The sequence below is a fragment of the Cyclopterus lumpus genome, chromosome 4 (assembly GCF_009769545.1).
Source record: "Cyclopterus lumpus isolate fCycLum1 chromosome 4, fCycLum1.pri, whole genome shotgun sequence".
Taxonomy (NCBI): Eukaryota; Metazoa; Chordata; class Actinopteri; order Perciformes; family Cyclopteridae; genus Cyclopterus; species Cyclopterus lumpus.
The window spans coordinates 23786539-23803258 of NC_046969.1; the positions used below are offsets into that span (position 1 = coordinate 23786539).

The 16720-nt window shown below is 50.4% G+C and overlaps 1 protein-coding gene across 1 annotated transcript; it reads left to right on the forward strand.

Moving 5' to 3' along the window:
* Positions 1-1929: 1929 nt before the first annotated feature.
* On the forward strand, positions 1930-5899 carry LOC117729431. Its single transcript, XM_034530450.1, has 9 exons — positions 1930-1984; positions 2084-2212; positions 2633-2910; positions 3066-3514; positions 3608-3935; positions 4024-4188; positions 4362-4923; positions 5011-5238; positions 5319-5899. Exons 1-9 carry the CDS (start codon positions 1930-1932, stop codon positions 5897-5899), a joined length of 2775 nt encoding a protein of 924 aa, XP_034386341.1.
* Positions 5900-16720: the final 10821 nt, after the last annotated feature.

Here is a 16720-nt window from a genome sequence, read left to right on the forward strand (position 1 = left end):
TGATTTAATTTGCTTATGATTTCTTTATGATTTGGTAAATGTTGTGTGTGATTTCTTTATGATTTGGTAAATGTTGTGTGTGATTTCTTCATATTTGGGTGAAACAGCGCCGCCGTGGCCGCTGCCGGTACTGCGGCGGTGGCGCCGAGTCTGAGCACTGTCAAGAGGACAGTCTGCTGGAGCTCTGTGATTCAGATTGAACGTAAAAGTGTAAACATTGTAGTAAAGTGTCTATATGTAGCCATTACGGTGTGATTGTGGGGAGAGGTTGTCGATGATGGCCACAGCACACAGCCCTCGTTGGTCCTGATGCAGTCAAGAAGGGAGGAGGCCACAGAGTCATGTCCGTGTGGGTGGGAGTGACCCCCCTCCCCCCACAGAGAAGAATGAACCATATTCTCTATAAAATATTCTGTTTCTTTATCTGTTTAAGTCTGTTTCATTTGTTCCATTTGTTTAATTTCCCGTCCAATCAGAGGGCTCGCTCGTCCCATTTTCCCAATCTGGAGCGTCCATCTTGGATCCTCGCCTCGCGGCGCACACTACTCTCCGCGACCTGAAAAGCGTGACACGTGAGTCCCAAACCTTTCTCTTTTATGACACTTTATCAATAACGTGCTTATTAACTGCTGTTGGATACGAGTGTCTAACGTAGCTGCGCTCATATAAGGGCTCTTGTTAGTGTGTGACAGTCCTGACTTAGTGACTTAGTTCGTCCGTTAATAACGAGACTCTATTAATTAAGACTCTGTGTTAACCAGCGGACGGTGTTGCTGTCTAAACCTGTTATTCACATGGTTAGTGTTATTAACTTGTTATTATATATTATCAGTAGCGGGCCGTGCATTTCGGACCCAGGCCTTCTGTGCCGCCTCGACTAGAGCTAAATACCTTAATCACCTCATTATGACGTCACAGCTACAGGTTATAATTTGTTTCGTTGTTACATGAAGCGCAACACCTACAAATAACTGCAGAGTGCGGACCCATAAAGTGACGCAGTCACGTCAACGTAATTAACTAAGGACAATTAAGGACAATAACAAATTCTTAAAAGAACCAGTCACATTTATTTACAACAAAAACGGGCGGACTAAAACACTGTACACTGATATATAACGATCCATTCAAATATTATTAACATCAGAAGTAACGAACATAATTAACTATATAATAAAAACAACACCAGAGACACATTAACACAACGCTACTGCAGATGTAAAAATATAAATAATGTCCGCTCAAATAAAAGGCATTCCCAGCTATACAGTTTAAATACTTGGAAGACAAAGCCCTTTTAAACTAGTTGAGAGGGCCTTCTAGAAGCCTGGACGGGTGATTGGTCACACGGCCCACGTGACCATTAACATGCGATGTGATTGGATAACGATGCTGTTAAGCAGCTACCTTATGCATGAGGAATACCAGAGGGACATGTGAGACTCCTGTCTGTGCAATGAGAAAATAATTATAATACATGTAGTGTATTTGTGAAAAAAACTTTTCATTATAAAAAATAAATTAAATTAAATTAAAAAATTATAAAATACCTATAACTTTGTGATTCTGTTTAGGCCTTCAGAGAAGGCTTTAATGGCCCTGACGGCCCTCCACTGTATATTAGATATTATCATTTAATTATACATTATGAGTCATTATTATGATTATTGATATACACCAGGAGAAATGAACCCGTTTTATTCATATGTGTCTAAGTAAACAGTTCAGTAGAATTGTAATGACCTTTGAGAGTTTTAAGTAAATTGTCTGATAAAAATGATTTAATTACGAACTGATGTGAGTAAATAAAAAACTGTTAGGTAACTGTTCCTGTTTTATTATAGATCTCAAGATCTCAAGTGTCACATGATCTTCATCATCATTTATTATTCTTAAGTATTTACTGCTAATGTTCCTCTTTATGTTTAGATGGATCATCCAACTTTCAGGAAGAAGACGGTGGCCCCTAAGCCTGCTTGTCCAGGCAAGTCCAGCCTAACTTATAGAGTTAATTCATCTTTATTGAACTTCCTGTGAGCACTGTTTATTTCCTGTTTCTTCTCTCTCATCATGTGATTTACAGCCTCCAACTTGAGTCCTTTTTGGGCTGCTCCGTCCTCCTCGAGGTCGTCTGAGGAGCCTTTGGATGAGGAGCTGGTCAAGGCGCTCGTAGACTTGGAGAAATGTGAGTACAAAGTCAAGTTGTATTCAGGTAACAAGTTGTTAATAACAGAAATACTTGAATTCATCGTTGACCCTTTTTATTTGCTCTCAAACATTTCTGTAGTCAGAGGAGGAGACGACTGGTAAGTTTGGGTTGAATGAATAGAATGAATAGCTGATGTCTGCTTGGTGCTCATCTCAGATCACTAACCCACCTGTCGGTCTAAACATCACTAATGGTGCACCTGTAGAGTAACAGCTCCTTCACCACCCTTTCCCTCAATCCCCTGAATTACTCTGCTGCCTGCATCCCTCATCATGTCTGATCTGGTCTCACCGTTCTCTCTTCACCTCCTTCTGTGCTCCTCTAGTTGTAATTGCAGCTTGGCTCAATGTGTGTCTGTCTCTCAATATTAAACACAAAACGCTCATTGTTTCATCTCACTGAACGCTTTTATTTCTCTTTAAGCCTCAGATGTACAGGCCCCTCTCTCGCTCCTCCCTCCACCTCCATCTGCCTCCACCTCAGCACCACATCCTGGAGCTGGTGACTCTCCTGTCCGGGATGAATCCACAGACGAGGAGCTGCCGGAGGCCACGCCGGACGAAGGGGACGGTCCAGCCTTCCTCCCTTCCACACCCCCTGCTCCTGGTCGTCTTGCCACCTTCCTCCCTTCCACACACACCGCTCACGTTGTCACCTCCCTCCCTCCCACACCCCCTGCAGCTGTTCGTGGTGCCGTAGAGGTGCAGTTGCCCGGTCCAGCCTTCTTCCCTTCAACACTGCCTGCCAACAGTGCTGAACTGAGTCTGTCTGTCACACATATGAGGCCTCAGGTGTCTCTGCCACCCTCCAGAAGTGCCCTCGGGTATTAAGTTGTCCCGTATGTTTGTTTCATCAGTTGCTGCCTAAGTCCTGGCGGGCAGCTCTCTCTGCCGAGCAGCAGCAGTGGATCAGTCGGGTGCTGTTTACCAGGGACAGCTCGGGGAGGTCTCGCCTCATCAGCGACTTGAATCTCTGGTGGTCACCTCCCCAAACCCGGCCGGTCTACAGCCAGCCTCCCGCATCCCCCGATCTCTTCTTTGCATGTCGGCTGTTCCTCTGGATGCCACACCGGATTTGGCATCAGCAGCTGACATGCCCCCAGCCTTTGTGCACTGGGTCCATGACAAAGGCTGGGTTGTACAGGACCATCCGGAGGGTCCTGGACATCGACGGCTGGTACCTCATGGCCACCGAGTACCTGGAGTGCCGTCGGTGTAAGAAGAAGGTCGGAGGGTGGTCGCAGGGCATCATCCGGCAGCTGGCCCCCCAGTACAGCTGCCAGTTCCCAGCTGTACTCACGTACAAGTAAGACATGAAATTAATATCTTTGCTGAACATCCAGTTTGATATTTCTGTGGTGACAAAGTTGGACAACGTGTTTGTGCTGTTGTTTTGCAGGCTGTCCTGTGACTTGAGGGTGGTTGTACAGCTGAGGTCTCGCACTCTGGGCAACAGTGCGAGTCGGCTGTACAACACCCTGCGCGAGCAGCACTCGGAGACCTGGATGCGGAGAGCGATCCAGTACCTCGGCGTGTGCGAGCAGTTCCTGGCCTTGTACTCGGCGAGGGGGCAGACACCACCACCACCACCCGAGATGCCCCCTGTACCAACACCCGTGTGGCTGATGACGGTCTTCACCTACGATGTGCTGTCGCGGCTGGATGAGTACAAGGCCAAGATCACTTCCACCTTCGGGTCCATCTTAAAGATGGATTCCACCAAGAAGGCGAGTGGAGTCTTTTTTTCTTTCAGCTGCTTTGACACCTCGGATGTGTTTATGTTCTCACGTTAGCATTTCTCAACTCTTTCTCCAGGTGACGAAGAAGCTCGCTGGTGCCGCTTCTGACACGGCCACCTGCGTTACCAACGTCGGTAACGAGCATGGGCAGGTCCTCATGAGCGTCCTCACCTGCTCCGAGGGCGCCGGGGGCCTGTCCAGGATGGCGACCGGCTTAATGAGGCGGTACCGACTCGCCGGGGTACCCCCCCCCCCAGCTCATGTACGTGGACCGCGACTGCTGCGACAGAGACGGCGTGTCGAAGACAGCTGACTTGTTCCAGGTGTGAAACCGACAGTGTTGATACTAAAACTGTATCGGTAATATAAAACAGGTACAGACTTTTAACCCACATTATATTTCTTCTCTCACAGGAGTGGGAGCAGCTCGTGGTGAGACTCAGCATCTGCCAGCTGATGCGACGCTTCGCATCAGGTGTCACCACTGAGGCCCACGAGCTGTACCCCACTTTCATGGGGCAGCTGTCTCGCTGCATCTTCGAGGTCGACCCTGAAGATGCCCGCCGTCTCACCGAGGCTAAGCGGTCCGAGCTGGAGGAGAAGCGCGGGATTGTTGGCCTGACTGACGCCGAGGTGATCGAGGAGATCTCCAAACGGGAATGGAGGCTCCACTGTCGGAGGAGGACACGTGGGGCAGAGGTGTCGACCCTCCTCATACAGGATCTCCTCGATACCTTCGGCGGACCAGCAGGACGCAACAGCCTGGACATCCCGTTGCTCGACGCTCTCTGCATGCAGGACATATGGAGTACGCAGAGGCCCCATCTCAGCTGCATCCAGGACCCACCAGGGGTGCAGCTGTACACCCAGACCGGCAGGCTGACCAAGGGCGGAGTCATCCTGCCGGTTTATCGCTGCGCGAGGGGCTCCACATCGTTGGAGTCCTTCCACCTCCACCTCAACCGGTTCATCCCAGGTACTCGTGTCTCTTCGAACAGGTTGTGATCAAATAGATTTAGTTTTTACATTTAAATTTATTTATTTTTTAAACCTGCTTCCTCAGGGACGCGAGCCAGCGGGATACATTTCCAGGCGTTCCTGGTCGATGGACTGGTGAGGTGGAACGAGGACCGCGCAACGGCGGCTTCACCGCCACCGGTTGCAGCTGAGGGTAAGGTGGGACGTCTGCACTCCTACAGTGGGCACCTCAAGCACGTCCTTAATCAGAAGAGCCAAAGGGTGCTTGGTCGTCAACCGGTTAAGGACTTCACCAAGCCTGCTGAGTACACGGGTAAGTGACGGGAAAACCCTTTATTCCAACATCTCCACTGAGGAAGAGCAGCAGCTATTAAATACTTTGTGTGTTTACAGGAGAGCTCATCGGAGTCGAGTACCTGTACCAGCAGACTGGGAAAGTGCTTGAGGACGTCAGCTTGGACCCTGACACTCCGGACGAGGCTGCTGCTGCCATCAAGTCGCTGGCAGAAGAGGAGGATGAGGGTGAAGATGTGGAGGACCCCACCATCTTCCAGCACGATACCCCATCCACCAGCGCAGCAGCAGCCCGGTCAGGTGATCCAGCTGACGTACCGTCTGAGCCATCCGGGCCAGGACCCTCATCCGGGGGGCTCGCCCATCCCCCCCCTCACCCCCACCTTTACCCTGTTCTTGCTCCTGCCGGTCAGCCTCCTCTTCCTGGACCATCCATATCCCGGACCACAGCCTACATGAAGAGGAAGGCAGCCGAGGCTGCTGCTGCCGGCCAGGGGCCACAGCCCAGGGCCAAAACCCAACGACAATATAACCACTTGTGCAGGAAGTGTGGCCAGGCCAGAAGGATTGAAACTGGCCACACTCACCTTTATGGGGTCTACTACTGCGCGACGGCCGGCGGGAAGACTGTGGAGGAGTGGAAGGAGGAGATGCGGGAAAAACATAAGGGGGGACGATGAAGGACATTTGTGTAAATGGTAGTTTGTTTGTTTTTTTTAAATTTATTTTTAATGTTGATTGGTTGTGTTTTTCCTTTCTAATCATTTTTATTTGGTATTACTCATTTATCACTAATGTTTGTTGTTATTACTTTGCTCTATTTATAAATACATTTTTACAATCTTCATTTTGTTTGAAGCTTTATTATTTCTTGGCCACACAGCCCTTGCTGCTGGTGCTGGTCCTGGTGCTGGTGCTGGTCCTGATGCTGCGAAAAAGGGGAGGAGGCAAAAGAGTCAGGGGCCTTCTGGGCCAGCAAAAGCCCCTCTGTCTGTGCAGAGAAGGTTCTGAAATGCCCTTAAAGTTTAGTGGATTTCTTTGTTCTCCGTCAAAACCCCATGTGTGTGTGTGTGTGTGTGTAAAATTCTAGCAATTTCGGTGACTCCCTATTGGTGCAGCTTTGCGCCTCTTCAAACATTCAAAGAAGTTGGTCAAGAAGGTCATGAAAGACCTTCGTGAGAGGTTTTGTGACCAGAAGACGAGCCTGTCGTTCCAGATTCATTAGAGGAACAAAGAAGAAAACATTTGTTTGTACGGTCGCTTACAGCAAGCACAATTTATAAATGAGACTATATTTCTGCCCCGTAAGATTGCGTTTCCCACGTGTTGGAGCACATTAGTGTATATACGTTGAAGTGGAGATGAAATCCTTTAAGATCACATCCCCTGGTAATATTGCAGTTATTTAATAATACACGCATAATAAAAAGTCACTTTCTTTGTATTTTTCTATCAAATTCCAATCATCTTCTCTTTTTCTCAAAGTAAATATGCAAAGGTAAAGTTGTACCAACCAATTTCAACCAATGATGTAGTGACAAGGGAGTTGTGAGGAGCCAGTCCTCTGAAACTCCGTGTCACGCAACACCCCTCAACCGTCAATCAATCTGGATTGTAACTACACAGCTCAAATATTCAGTTTCACTGGTGAATACGACACAGAACAGAAGTTAAGGGCTCTCTAACTTCTGCTTCACCTGGACCTCAACGTTACTGGGATGTCACGCAATGTCAGACATTTATTCTTCCACCATTACACACATCTGAAACAGTCCCAAAATGTTCCTGAAACTTGAACAATGACTACAATAAAAACTGCTAGCTATCAAAATAAAGTACAGAGATTTGTTAACTTTTGAAACTTTAAATAATTGTTCTACGTTAAAAGTATGTCCAGTGACTATGGGCCCAAAAGTGGAGAAGGAGCACTCTGAATCTGTTCAATCTGAAAATATTAATGTACAAAGCAACTGAAGAGTTTGTTGTTTAAGATACATTTTTTTATTTCACACACACGCCTTTACAAATATAAACTTAAATTAACTCAAATTGTCGTCCTCATTTTTCCCCATATGTCTTTTGAGCATATTGCTGCCTCCTCTTCCTGTTCAGAAGCTCATGCACGTCCAGCTTCTGCCTGTACTGGCGTGTCCTGTCGACCCGGGCCTGGTGCAGAGCTCTGGAGGAGAGCCCTCCTCAGACCTCTGTGAGCCACTGCTCCACCAATGTTTTCTGGGGGCCACTGGCCCGGCAAAAGTTCTGCTTTGTTGGCAGATGGATGCTGTGACCCAAGTCGACCTCTGGCCACAGGACTTGCAGGTCCTCTGCCTCCTGGCCCCCTGCACGAATACACACACACACACACACACACAGGTTTATACAAATGCATCCTCACAACAGCAGCAAACAGAACATATTCAGTGTATGGTTTCTTAAACCTGAACTGAGGAGGAGGGCTTTAGGACCTCGGGTCAGCCTTCCACCTCTGAATCTCCTCTCTCAAAGACCTCTGGTCTGTCATTTCTGCATGAAGACAAAACAAGAAGGAATAAAGTTCACATTCAGAAACAACAGGAGCCAATCAGAGCAGAGCAAATGTACCAAAATATCTCCTAAAAGTTAAAGACGTGGTTCAGTTGAACTCGGTCAGCATCTGTCAGAATGGGAAAACTTTCCACTGGCTTCTCTTCTGGTGTCAGCCAATCAGAGTCCTGTTGACCGACACCTAACTTTGACACCTGCAGTCCAACGACAGCCATCAGTCCTCGGCCTCCTCTTCCCCCCATCGTTGCTGACGACTGGGCCCCTGTGGTGGATGTTCCCTTTGAAGTGTGGAACAAAAGAAAGGGGTGTTTTTATGTTCAAATATTAGATATCACACACACACACACACACACACACACATACATCTTTACCAAAATAATCTCTGTGCATATTGCTGCTGCCTCCTCCTCCTGTTGGTCCTCTAGTTGCTTGCCCTGTCCAGCTGCATTGAACAAATCCACACACACACAGGTTTATACAAATGCATACACGGAACATATTCAGTGTAATTTGTGTTTTAAATAAGGACTCACCTTTTCCTCCTCTCGTTGAGGACTGGAGGCCAAAACAGTTTCTTGAACCGGAATTGAGGAGGGCTGTAGGACCTGGGTCAGCCTTCCACCTCCGAATCTCCTCTCTCAAAGACCTCTGGTCTGTCATTTCTGCATGAAGACAAAACAAGAAGGAATAAAGTTCACATTCAGAAGACAACAAGAGCCAATCAGAGCAGAGCTAACGTACCAAAATATCTCCTAAAATCTTAAGACAAGTCTGTCAGCATCTGTGAGAATGGAAAAGTTTCCACTGGCTTCTCTTCTGGTGTCAGCCAATCAGAGTCCTGTTGACCGACACCTATCTTTGACACCTGCAGTCCAACGACAGCCGTCAGTCCTCCCCCCTCGTTGCTGACGACTGGGACCCTGTGGTGGATGTTCCCTTTGAAATGTGGAACAAAAGGAGAAAGAGGAGATTTTGTGTTCAATTATATATCACATACATACACATCACATTTTAAATCCACACATCAGGTGAACCTTACCCTTAATTTGTCCCTCTTCTCTCTGGCCCTGGCGTTCCTCTTCTTCATCTCCCTCTCGCTGCTGGTGACCCCCCCTCTCTTCTCCGTCAGCCACTCACTGTTCTGCCGAGTGGGTCTGGGTTCTGGCAGAAGCTCTCCCTGGGGGGGGCAACGAGGCGCCAAATGGTGGTCCTGGGCACCTCCCCGGTCCTTCAGACAGTCTTCCAGAGTCTCCCCATCCTCTGCTGTGACCTCACAGTAAACGGCCCACTTGTATGGGAAGTGTTCAGGCGTCTGAATGGACGCCCAACAGTGAGGACAGGAGGAGGGCTGTTTCTGCACCCGCGGCTTCGTATTAAAGTCCTCCAGCTGAGGGGGGCAGCAGGTCCTGGAGAGGGAGGTCCCTCTTAGAAGCTTGAAAATCCCTGCAAGCAATAAGAAGGATACACACATTATTTATTTTAGTATAAAGGACCATCTGCTCCTCAACAGTCCCATATTAGAGTAGATATAAATGGAATTAAAGAGTTGTTGTTCACCTTTTGGTCCTGGGTCTGCTGCTGGTCCTGGGTCTGCTGCTGATCCATGCTGATGCTGCTGTGTGACTGTAAAATGTCTTGAGGCCAAACCTCACTTCACCCAACCAAACCCCCCACACTTCACCTCTCCTCCTCCTCTCTCTTCTTCTCCTGCAGCCAGTCCTCCACACTTCTGCCCCCGGAGGATCTCTGGCAGAAGTGAAACATTGTTTTTAACTTCTTGCTGTGGAAGCGGCTGTGACCAAATTCCTTGGTTTTGGGCTGTTTGCAGAGGCTGCAGGTGCAGGAGAAGGGCGCCTTCACTTTGAAGTCCTGGCCCTGTCTCTCCGCCTCCTGCCTCCTCTTGTCCAGCTGCTTCCGCTTCCACAGCGTCGTCTTGGGCAGCCGAGGAGGTGGAGGAGGCCCGCTGGCCTCCGCTGTGGGCAGACGTGGAGGAGCGGCGGCGGCGATGGCGGCAGGAGCAGCCTCAGTGGTGGGGGGAGCAGCTGCTGGCAGGTCCGGGGTCTGACAGGCGCCTTGTAAGAGCTGGTCCAGGGGGAGGCCTTGTGGGCTCTCTCTGGGTGGCAGTATTGGGGCTGGTGCCACCAGAGGAGCGCTGGTGGATGGCACATCGGCCTGGAGGGCGCATCCCTCCTGGTTCCCATTCCTCCAGTTGTACCTAGAGTTCATACAGGATTAACACATTGAAGACGTAGCTGTTTTACAGTAAACCTCTTAGTTTAGTGTGATACTCACCACTGGGTGAGCGTCCTCTGATTAATATCAAAGAGCTGCAGCTTGGTTCGGAGGGTCGGGTTATCCAGCACGCTGTCTCTGATGGCGCAGTAGCTCCTGAGGATCAGAGACCAGCGGCTGATCCGAACTCCGGCAAGCGAGCAGCTCTGAGGATGGAGCCGACACAGCAGGATGCAGACGGCCTCCACCAGCCTGCTGGCGTCGGGCCTCGCTGAGCGGCCGCTGGCCTGACTGTGGAGACATCTGCAGAGAAACAGGAAGTCAGAGGAGCCCCTGAACTCAGATTCACTTTACAAGCAGACCCTAATATTGCTTACCTTCTCATGCTCTCCACACCCACAGTGTTGGGTGCCTGAGTGAGCTGGTCCCTGTAACGTGGGGGGTAGTTCACAGGGCCCTTGTCTCCCTCGGGGAGTTTCTCCCACAAGGCCATGAGCTGCTCCTCACGCCCCACTGTGACTCGACCAGTCAGCCGCAGCTCCACCAGACGCTCGGCCAGGTTCAGCACATGCTGGTACCCGGGGAAGCCGTCTGGGCCCACGCACTCCTACAGAGGGCAGAAAAACAGTCCTCCGTCATTCATCATGTGGCTTTGAGGACGGAGGTGATGGAGAAAGGATCACGTACCTGCTCCGAGGCGTCCTGGAGGCCAGCTGGCGGTCGGGGCTGTGAGGTGGCCAACAGGAATTCTGTGTCGGGAAACAGGAATTCCTGAAAGCCCTCATAAACCCCTTCATCAAAGTCCTCCGCCGTCTCCTCCTCCTCCTCCTCTCCCTCCTGCTCCTCCGTCTCCTCCTCTGGTACGTCGGGGTCCTCCGGCAGCTCCTGCAGCACCCGGCCGGTCTGGGAGAACAGGTAGTTGACCCCGATCAACTCGCCTGTGGTAGCACAGAAAACAAAATTAAAAACAGTCAAAGTTGCTGGCAGCTCCCTGAGCTTCTCCCTCAGCAGGTACCTGTGTACTCCAGAGTCCGGCTGTAGCTGTGAACCAGCTGCATCCCGTAGAGGCTTTGGGCCAGCTGGTTCACACAGTGCACGTCTCTGCTACTGTAGCTGCGTAGCTGGCTGCCACCCTGCCCCACCGAGGCACGGCCGCGGTCCTCGTTCCACCTCGTCAGGCCCTCCAGCAGGTAGATCTGGAAGTGCATAGCGTTCGCACTGGTTCCTGGAACGCGACAGAAGAGTGAGGTGAGAAGAGGACAGACTCTCAGAGAACATTAACTTGTGAGGCTTCAGACTCTTACCAGGGATGAACCTGTTGAGGTGGAGGTGGAACGACTCCAAGGATGTGGAGCCGCGGGCGCAGCGGTACACCGGCAGGCTGACTCCTCCCCGGGTCAGCTGGCCAGACCTGGTGTACAGCTGCAGCCCAGGTGGGTCCTGGAGGCACTGCAGATGGCGGCGCTGGGTGCTCCAGATACCAGTGACCCTCTCCTGGTCCAGCAGCAGGATGCCCATGGCGTCCTTGGCCGACTTGAAGTGGGCCAGGGCCTCCTCGATGAGACGCTCGGTCTCCTGTGCCCCACGTGTGCGGCGGCGACAGTGCCGAGCCATCTCCTTGAGGGAGACCCTGCTCCAGGCCCCGGGTCTCTCGGCCTCCTTGGCTCTCTTCAGCAGGGCCACGTCCTCTGGATCCCAGACGAAGATGCAAATGGACAGGCGCCGCATGAAGTGGGCATAGAGGGGGTGGCTCTCCGTGGTGACCATCGCCGCCAGCCTCCGCACGTAGTGCCACGTGTCCAGCCGGACCACGAGCCGGGTCCACTCTGGGAACAGAGCGGCTGCTGCTGAACCACCAGTGATGGAGCAGCAGTCCCTGTCCACATACAGGACCACAGGTGGCTCCTCGCCGGCCTGCTGGTACCGCCTGACCAGCCCAGAGGTCATCTCCTTCAGCCCGGAGCCCTTGGCTGCAGTGAGGACCGACATGAGCACCTGCCCGTGCTCGTTGCCCACGTTGGTCACCCACTGGGCCGTCCCTGCAGCGTGGCCAGCCAGCTTCCTGGTGATCTACACAACCAGAAGGACTTTAATGATCCTGAGGGGGAATCGGGTCAAGATGCTCTCATTCTAAAAGAGTTACCAGAGCGCTACCGTACTAAAATATACAACCGTGTACATGACAAACTTGAGTTAAAATTCTACCTTCTTGGTGGAGTCCATTTTGAGGATGGAGCCAAAGATGGACGTCACCTTGCCTCTCATCTCCTCCAGACGGGAGAAGCTGTCGGTGACGTAGGCCGAGAGGATCCACTTGCTGGTGGGGACCGGCTCCATCTCTGGGAGGGCTGGAGGAGGTTGAACAGTCACACCCGGCATCATGAACATCTTATAGATGGACATGAAGCGTTTGCAACTGTTCATCCAGGTTGCCGTGTGCTGCTCCACCAGGCAGGAGCGCAGACGGCTGGCACTGTTGCCCAGCGTCCGGCCCGTCATCTGTCCCAAAACCACCTTGTCACATGACAGCCTGCAGAGACAATGAGAAGGTGGACAGAAAGACAGAACGGGTTGAGTTGTAAGCTTTTAGAAAAACACAGAACTGCTCATGGAAAATAACCACTAAACCAAGATCTGAGCAGGTCCCTGCTGTGAAAGATGAACAGGGACCTTGAACAAAGGCAGTTGAACACTTGTTGTGTGAGGCCTTTGTTGTGAGCTTTGAGAGGTGTGAAGAGCTGAGGGGGCTATCAGGCTCACTTCCCCCTCCTCCTCACTCCCCCCTCCTCACTTCCCCCTCGTCACTCCCCTCCCTCCAGAGTTCAAAGTCCCCTTTAAGATTAAAGTCTTTGATGTACCTGTATTTCAGCAACGCTGGGAACACACTCCTGTACCCCTCATCCAGCTGAGCCATGATGCTCATCGACCACGACGCCAACTTCTTCCTACAGCGGTGACACTCCAGGTACTCTGTACCCATAAAATACCATCCGTCGCTGGCCAGGACCTTGCGGACGGTCTTGTACAGGCCACATCCGGTCATTTTATGGGTACAGATGGGGCAGCTGATGGGGCACTGCCACATCCTGTAGGGTACCCAGAGGAAGAACGGCCGCTGGAAGAAGGCGTCGAGCGAGGCCGGAGGCTGGTGGTACAGCCGACGAGGGCCAGGAGGGTAGTACCATGTCTGCAGCTCCGTCTTGAGCACAGGCTTCCCAGTGGGGTCCCTGGTGAAGAGGGCCTGGCTCACCCACCCGTGCTGCACCCTGGGAAGTGTGCTCTTCCAGCTCTCTGGGAGGAGCAGAACCTGTAACACATGCACATAAATATAGAAACCACATTAACAAACAACACAACATCCAACATGTGTTTAGATTCTATCGGAGGACTGACATCAGCTGGGAGACGGGCAGATTCTGGAGCTGCAGGTCGTCTGCTCTGGGCCGGAGCAGGTGGAGCAGGTGGAGCAGGTGGAGCAGGTGGAGCAGGGGCCGCTGGTTCACTAGGAGCTACGCCATGATGATAAAAAGAAAAACAACTCATTTAATGACTTTCCTTTGGGCCTCCTATTAAACACAATAAAGACTCAATAAACAGGATGGTGGGGTCATCACCTGAAGAAAGGGAGCGCTCATAATCAGCAGCTGCAACAACCAGCACCGCGTCGTCCTCTGAGGAGGAATCTGTAACAGAGAATCATCAGGACTGATCTGAACCACGAGAGACCGACAGAGCAGCGCTGGTCTACTGGTGGAAGACTACGTACCTATGATAACCCTACTCCTTTTAGTCTCCCTCTTCGAATGCCCAGAGGAAGATGAGGAGGCCCTGGAGGAGGAGGTGGCTAAGATGGTGACCGTGGAGGTTGGTGGAGCAGAAGGTGAAGAGCCTGCCTTCTTCTTCTGGTCCGTGTCCAGCACGTACCTCTTCAGGTGGTCCATGCTGGAGCCCACAGAGTGGATGCGGGTTCGCCTGAGCCACATCCTGTAGCTGTGGAGGGACAAAGCCTCATTAGATGACAACAGGAAACGCCTCACAGTGACGGTTGGATCACGACTCGCTCGGTGACTCACCTCTGCACCACTGGATCCGCAGACTCATAAAAGGCCCGGTAGGTGAGTGCGGCGTGGTCACCGAAGCCCACCAGCCTGCTGTCCAGCGCTCCCTCGGAGGAGCTGTCAGAGGCCTTCCTCCGGGTTACCACCTCCATCAGGTCGGGGAACAGCTTGGCGTACCGCCACAGAGCGTCTTTGCTCAGCATCTGGGCGTCGGTGCTGCTGTCCCCCGACTCCCGCTCCTTACTGTGAGCCGCCACAATCATGACCAGGTAGCCGATGTCGTTGCTGGCCAGCCAGTGGAAGGTCTGCCCTCTGTACTTCCCAAACTGGATCTCATGGCGGCTGAGAACCAGCTTGTTGTCTGTGCAGTCCCCTCCACCAGCAGCGACCCGGTCCCTGGCATCCTGCGAGGTGGCCGGTTGGTTCTTAGGCCGCCCGGAACGACCGACCTCCTGCTGACGGGAGAAAGCCTGGGCCTCAGGAGAGGCTCTCAGCATCAGCTCATTGGACGCGGTCAAGTTAAAACTGGGTGCGTAATCCATCTGTTCATTTAAATAAAGCAGATATTAAACCAGTAAGCATACTGTGTAACATTTAAATAATGCACATTTTATTCTGTTAACTTTACTGTGTAACATTTAAAGAATGCACATTTCATTCTGTTAACTTTACTGTGTAACATTTAAATAATGCACATTTTACTCTTAACTTTACTGTGTAACATTTAAATAATGCACATTTTACTTTGTTAACTTTACTGTGTAACATTTAAATAATGCACATTTTACTTTGTTAACTTTACTGTGTAACATTTAAATAATGCACATATCATTCTGTTAACTTTACTGTGTAACATTTAAATAATGCACATTTCATTCTGTTAACTTTACTGTGTAACATTTAAATAATGCACATTTCATTCTGTTAACTTTACTGTGTAACATTTAAATAATGCACATTTCATTCTGTTAACTTTACTGTGTAACATTTAAATAATGCACATTTCATTCTGTTAACTTTACTGTGTAACATTTAAATAATGCACATTTCATTCTGTTAACTTTACTGTGTAACATTTAAATAATGCACATTTTATTCCGTTAACTTTACTGTGTAACATTTAAATAATGCACATTTCATTCTGTTAACTTTACTGTGTAACATTTAAATAATGCACATTTTATTCCGTTAACTTTACTGTGTAACATTTAAATAATGCACATTTCATTCTGTTAACTTTACTGTGTAACATTTAAATAATGCACATTTCATTCTGTTAACTTTACTGTGTAACATTTAAATAATGCACATTTCATTCTGTTAACTTTACTGTGTGAGAGTTTAAAGAACGCAGCCGTGGTTTCAACCGTCCTCCGGTAGACGTAGCGTGCACACAAAGTGTACCTGCCCCGGTTAACGTTCATACAGTTTAAGTGTTTCTTTACCGTTTTAGTTTTCTTTACCGGTATAGTTGTCGTTTTTTCGCCGGTATAATGCTGTCTCTCTCCTCCGGTAACCGTGAAGTCGCGTGTGTGGTTTCCTCTTTACCGTTAGTTGACTGCGCGCTGTCTAGCTAAGAGTGAGCAGAGAGACTTGGTGTTGCGAGTCGCCCCTCCCCCCCCCTGCAGCAGCCAATCAGAGCACTACCAGTTAGGGAGACTGTCCAATGAAAGTACTAGGACACAGAAATGTGAGGAGACCCTGCCAATCTATGGAGAGGGCGGGCTCCGCTAGGGAGAGCTCAGGGAGACCCGAGGGAGGCCTGAAGATCTTCATGAACGGGTCTTCAGGCGGCCCCTAGTGGCCAATTGGCTCCCGTAAAAGCAGGGAGGACCAGGCAGCCTTTTAAATACTTTTATTTCACACACACGCCTTTACAAATATAAACTTAAATGAACTCAAATTGTCGTCCTCATTTTTCCCCATATGTCTTTTGAGCATATTGCTGCCTCCTCTTCCTGTTCAGAAGCTCATGCACGTCCAGCTTCTGCCTGTAGTGGCGTGTCCTGTCGACCCGGGCCTGGTGCAGAGCTCTGGAGGAGAGCCCTCCTCAGACCTCTGTGAGCCACTGCTCCACCGATGTTTTCTGGGGGCCACTGGCCCGGCAAAAGTTCTGCTTTGTTGGCAGATGGATGCTGTGACCCAAGTCGACCTCTGGCCACAGGACTTGCAGGTCCTCTGCCTCCTGGCCCCCTGCACGAATACACACACACACGGGTTTATACAAATGCATCCTCACTACAGCAGCAAACAGAACATATTCAGTGTATGGTTTCTTAAACCTGAACTGAGGAGGAGGGCTTTAGGACCTCAGGTCAGCCTTCCACCTCTGAATCTCCTCTCTCAAAGACCTCTGGTCTGTCATTTCTGCATGAAATGCCTCTGCCTCCTGGCCCCCTGCACCTGCCCGGAACGAATACACACACACACACACACACACACACACCAGCAGCAGCAAACGGAACATATTCAGTGTCATTTGTGTTTTAAATAAGGAGACTCACCTTTCCTAGAAGGCCCTGGCTTTGGGCCCTGGGGAGCAGGAGTCAGGGGGGTCTTTGGGGCCCTTGTTGTCATTGAATAAAGGGTCTCCCCTCTCTTTCAGGACTGGAGGCCAAAATGGTTTCCTAAACCTGAATTGAGGAGGATGACTGTAGGACCTCGGGT